A 5,896-nucleotide genomic window follows, 5' to 3' on the forward strand; every position below is an offset into this window, starting at 1 on the left:
TATTCATCTTATTATTCTAGTGTCTTTGGTGTTACCCAGCGATAAACAAATTATATGACTTTGGTATTTACAAAATGGAATTTAGATACTATTCCTAAAGGTACGCCTCCTAGAAACCTGTGCTTTATAACAAACCAAAGACAGACTCCCAATATCCCAATTAGGTTTCCATTTGGATAATCCTCCCCAAAGATGACGTTATTGAATTGGCTTGAATCGCAGACGAACAGCGACCTGAAACTAATTAAGCTTAGCGCTAAATGAAATCGTGAAAATAGAAGCTAGTCAAATACATAAATATGTTTGTTGGATGTGAAGTACGAGTATATCCATTTGTGGGAATGTGCTCAAGGCAGACAAAGAAATACAAAAACTTTTCCATCTACCCACGAGGGGAGAGTGAGAGTGTGCTCTAGATTCAGTCCGGTCATTCTGTTCCGTTCTCCGGGGCTAGTTCTGGCCAATTTATTTGAGCCATTAAAATTGTATGATAAAGCGAGTCCATTAATTGTGTTGCTTAATTTTCGTTTTAACGCATTTTATCAAGCCAAACGGCGAACGTCGTATCCTTGGCTCTGCCGTGGCCATCTTTCAAATCCCACTGCCATCCCTCTCCATAAATGAGGTTCTTAGCTGGTCTAATGTGTTTTTATTTGCCGCTGAGGGAAATCGATGGCGTCCAGTCTAGGAGGCGCTGACATGCCATATGCCACATAGAAGCAGCCACGGGCAGGATGAGATGCTCAGTGCTCTGTTGTGGGTTCTCGACTGTAAAGCAACTGCTAGATACAGGGACTATGCTACTACCAGGTAATTAAATTATAAAGTAAATGGGAATATCATATGCTTTTAGTGGTGTTAAGAGACAGGACAAACTTGAAAATGTTCATATGCTTAGAAAAGTTGATATTAGTCAGGCTCTGTTACTAAAACCTAATATACGCAAGGATACATAAAAGGCGTTGACCATTGATAGTCGATCTCCGAGAGAAATAAACATTAAAGAGGTGCTGCGGGGAGTTTCACTCTGTGTGCCTTGTGGACGCTCATATCTTAACGGTTTTCGTTTATTTTCACATAAACCCACACATATACAGCAGGATGGGGGTGGTGTAAGTGGGTGGTGTGGTCTTGGCCGGGCTATGAGTATATATGATTTTTATTGTTATTGTTTTGTCCTTTTTATGATGTTGCACGTATCGCAGTAACTTTGCCCGAATGCTCGTGTGTACGTGTGTACGTGTATCTTGCGAGTCCTGGCTATATCCCACATAAATACAAACACACTCGCTGGCACGTATATAAATAGAAGAAAAATCGAAGGGAAAACGAGAAAAATGAAACAATAACAAAGCGTGCAGCTCGAATAAGCCACCCATTCCACCCATTCCACCCACCCAGAAACCCCGACTTCCCCATTCGGTTATAATTGGGTGGCATTGAGGGTGCTGCCGCCGGACTCGGTATTTCACCCCCAAAGTCGCTTTCTTTTCGGTGGTTTGTTGACTTAAGCGAAATGTGCCAGTGTGCGTGCATGTGGGTGGATTCTAAGGGCTGTTTACCCCCTCGATCGCCCCCATTTCCGTTGTGTTTGTGGTTGTAATTTGAAGCCAGCGACAACCGAGCCTTGTTGGGTTTTTTCCTCCGAAAAGAGGGTGTATGGCACGTTATGGATTTATGATATATACACATAACTTTATGCAATAAGCGCAGGTTCAAAAAGCGCTTCCTGTGGTTGGCTGAAATGACGTTGGGTGGTTGGGTGCTTTTCCGATTGGCTGGGACTAGCGAGCAAATTCATAATTCCTGCGGTCACTTTCATAATTCCCCACCCCAAATGGCGTCGTCGCACATTGCGTATGCGCAATATTAACGAAGGGTTGCAAAAGGGCGCACTTTGGCTGGACTCTGGGTGAGGTCATCCTATTTCTACTTTCATCTAGTTATCTGATCCAGAAGAGGGGACATAATATTTCCCGTCCTATTTCCTGGTACTCCCATTTCATTTTTATTGCTTCACTTCGCCTCGGCTTGATATGTTTCCTTTTTCCTCCTGTGGATTGTCCTGCATCCCCATTGCTGTTATTGGTTTCCACTTTTTTATTCCCTTTGAACTGGACACGGCTACATCTGCCCTTTCCCTTCACATGTGAACGACTTTTTGTATTAAATTCCCTTCTTTTCGCCATCTTTTTCATTTGACGAGGCTTCAGTGAGTTTTTCAGTATTTGCTCTTGAAAAAAGTAGATTTATTATAGATATTTTATAGTACGGACTGAGTTCTTCTAAAATGAAGAAAGCGGAGAAGAAAGTTTCGGCACTGCCACAAAAAGTGCTCTATCGAAGCGATGCGAAGTACAAATCTGCGATCTAAAATTGTTCTAATATAAAAGTAAGAATCTTGTAAAAAATTTCAAAAAGTTATTCTCTTCTATAAGAAAGAGTTATTGCAGAACTCCTCCTTTACATATACATTACACCATTTCTTTTTATATTTCAATATCTGTAAACTAGCAATTTATATCTCGCAGTGTATTGGGCACCCGATTCGCACCTCTGAGGTAAGTGGAATATTTTTATGCCATTTTTATTTGTCGGACAGGTTCTTCTTGCCTCTCATGGCTTTTTTATACCGCTTTTATTTTGTTGCAATTTTTTGCACATTTTTATGGCGCAAATTGCCAAAAGAAGAAGCAGAGGCAGCAAGAAAAGTGAGCGACGCAAAAACAAATTCCCGCAAACTAAATGTGTTTGTGGTGTTTGATAGCGTCAGCAATGTTGCCGCTTGGGTGGGTCACCCTTTAACCACCACCCACCCACTGGGTGCCGCCCCGCTTTTCCTTTTCCGGGCCACTTTTTCGCTCTCCTTCGAGGAAAAGCGCGAGCGAGTGCGAGAAAGCAGCAGCAGGTGAAGTAAATGGCAATAAAGGAGAAAAATTAATTTTATCCTTTCCATTTCCGTTGCTGCGTGTTTCAGTGTGTGTGCGGTTTCCCTCTCGCTCTTTCCTTGGCCGTGTGGGTGGCCGTTTTTCCCGCACATTTTTCCTTTATTTTTCTTCAGCTTTTGCATTATTTTAACGTGTGCTCTTTTTTCCCATCCTCGCCTCTATTTTTTGCCTTCGTTATAAATCTTGAGGTTGAGCACTCGACTGGACGCCATTTTTTATTTTTCACCTTCAGCACCCCACCTTTCCACCCACCTGCACCCCACCTTCCACCGCCCCTGCCCCGCCCCCTTCAGTCGGACTTCGCTTATTTTTCAATTCTGTCAGCTGCGCTGGTCAGAAAATGTCGCTGGGGAGCGGTCGACGGCATCCTTTTCTCGGATTGCAAAAGTTGAGATGGGATGTGGGGTATATGCTTGTATGCTATCTGCAAAATAATTTATAGATGCCTCAACCAGAATGGACAGAGTAAAGGGTTCCGTTTCCTTATTTACTTTTTAGTGGGACTCAGTTTTTTCCATTTTAGGTACAGAAATTCAAGAAGTCGCGTTGCGTGGTGGTTCCCAAGAGGGTTTTAGATAAAAAATCACTTTTACAAATCAAATCTGCACTTTCGACAATGCAATATTAATAGATAGATACAAATAGATAGGTAGAATAGATAATTTTGTTTGATGTAGAAATTCACAAAAATTCAATTATCTAAAAACCTGCATTTAATTTTAGAAACTTTTTTAAATTAATTTTTTTTTGTAATTTTGTCTTAAGGCTGAAGTCCTAAACTCCATAATTCAACTTATCTTAATCGGATTTTGAAGTGGCATATCTATAAATGTTTCTGGCGCAATACTCTAAAAAATACTTTGCACACATATTTAGAAAATTTGTTTAATTTAATTTTATTTGTAATTATACCCGTTACTCGTAGATTAAAAGACTAGATTTGTTGAAAATTATGTAACAGGCAGAAGGAAGCGTTCCCGACCATATGAAGTATAAATATTCTTGATCAGGATGAATAGCCAAGTCGATCTGGCCATGTCCGTATGATCGCCTCGATCTCAGGAACTACTAAAGCTAGAATGTTGAGATTAAGCATGCAGCTTCCAGAGACGCAGCGCAAGTGTTCCCAATGTTGCCACGCCCGCTCTAACGCCCACGAAACGCACAAAACTCTCACGCCCACATTTTTAAAAAGTTTCAAGTTTTTTTTTTTCATTTATTACTTTTTTCCAGTTTCTACCTATATTCCAGAAAATTTTTAAATTTCTCGTTTTGCACTTCCACTCGACTATAGCATTCTATTTAGCATTTTCTTTTTTTATCCTGGATATAAGACATTTACAAAGAACCCTTAGGGCTAGTGCCTATGATGTCCGTGATGCTCGTGGTGTCCGTGGTGCTCATGATGTTCCCGGTGATGATCGCCATGATGTTCCGGATATTCATGATGATTTCCGTGATTATAACCAGACTCAGCAGGATTACCTCCATGGAAGTGGCCAGAACCCACGGAACTTCCGTAACCAGGCTGATACTGATTTGGTGGGCCTTGAGCGGCCAATCCTCCTTGGCCCGGACGTACTCCACCCTGACCAACTCCTAACTGGCCACCAACTCCACCTTGACCGTTGAATCCTATTTGTCCGCCGAAACCTGCTTGCCCGCCGAGTCCTCCGTATCCTCCGAAGCCTCCTTGTCCTCCATATGGTCCTTGTCCTCCATATGGTCCTTGTCCTCCATATGGTCCTTGTCCACCTTGGCCGTATCCATTCTGGGCGATGACAGCGCCTACCAGCGCAAAAAGAGCAATCTATAATTATACAATTATGGAGTTAGACTTTAAATGAGGGACTCCTTAGCGAGAAAGCGCACCAGTAGTTTCATCGTGGCAGAAGTTTCAGTACTGAGGCAGTTCTACAACATGATTGAGTTTTATACCACGGTTTGGTAGTGTAAGTAGGTAGCCGAATAGTATTCTACCTGTTGTGGGACTTAAGTGGGATATCAGAGTCATTCTCTACCTGCAGAAAGAAAACTCCGCTACGTATTGCAGACATCTGGCTAAGAGGGAAAATAAAATAAACCAGTTCATGGGAAGAGGGGAAATGGAAAACCCGAAAAGCAGGAATAGAATACTAATTTCTAGAACAAAGTTTAACGGGAATATAAATGAGTGGAACCCATTTTATATCAAAGCACATAGTCTTAAAAAAGTTTTTATCAATACAATTACATTTCAAATTTTATTCGATTTTTCGCTCAGGAAAATTCGAATGATGTAAAATCATGAACGGGACATTTCTCAGATACAAGTACTGAAATAACATATAATGTAATAAAAACTTTCTTGTAAATTGTTCTAAAAAATGTATAGATTCTAAAGATCAATAATTTCGTATTTTTTCTTTCCAGGTATTTTATCAGTAGTGAGTTCGTCACCGGGAATCAGAGATTGGAGATTGGAAGCTGACATGCTGATCGTCGGAACAGGGCAGGATCATCGGCGGGACATGGCGGGAAATGGCTGGACATGGCGGGAAATGGCAGGACATGACGGGATCTTTAGCGGGACATGGGAGGATTTGGCGGGACATTGACGGCGCATGATTTTTGAGATTAAAGGTAAGATTAAAAAGATTAAAAGCATAAATTAATAATATAAGCAACATTAGCAACATTATATTAGCAACATTGTTAAACTCTAATTGTGAAACTGATGTTTTATAACCTCATTACTTTTTCCATCCTTATTAAGCTTCCTCTCTTATCGGTAGCCAGTCATACCCAGTAAAATTAAACAACTAAATCGTCTTAATTTCCGAGACTCTGCTTAGCCATTATCATGCCTTTGGTTGCCTCAAGGATTCATCCGTAAGCACGGAAGCCCTTTTGGGCGGAAGAAAATCCAGCGGCATAAAGTTATGTGCCCAGGGCCAAATTTTAATTCC

At 41.2% G+C, this 5,896-nt stretch overlaps 1 protein-coding gene across 1 annotated transcript; it reads right to left on the reverse strand.

Annotated features, from left to right (window-relative positions):
• Window positions 1-4,215: 4,215 nt before the first annotated feature.
• Window positions 4,216-4,920, reverse strand: LOC6543012 (protein spalt-accessory). Its single transcript, XM_001969799.3, has 2 exons — window positions 4,821-4,920; window positions 4,216-4,758 (listed from the first exon to the last, which is right to left on the reverse strand). The coding sequence occupies exons 1-2, from the start codon at window positions 4,830-4,832 to the stop codon at window positions 4,306-4,308; spliced, it is 465 nt and encodes a 154-aa protein (XP_001969835.1). The 5' UTR covers window positions 4,833-4,920; the 3' UTR covers window positions 4,216-4,305.
• Between the last annotated feature and the right edge of the window lie 976 nt (window positions 4,921-5,896).

The sequence above is a fragment of the Drosophila erecta genome, unplaced genomic scaffold (genome assembly GCF_003286155.1).
Source record: "Drosophila erecta strain 14021-0224.00,06,07 unplaced genomic scaffold, DereRS2 tig00000055-arrow-pilon, whole genome shotgun sequence".
Classification (NCBI taxonomy): domain Eukaryota; kingdom Metazoa; phylum Arthropoda; class Insecta; order Diptera; family Drosophilidae; genus Drosophila; species Drosophila erecta.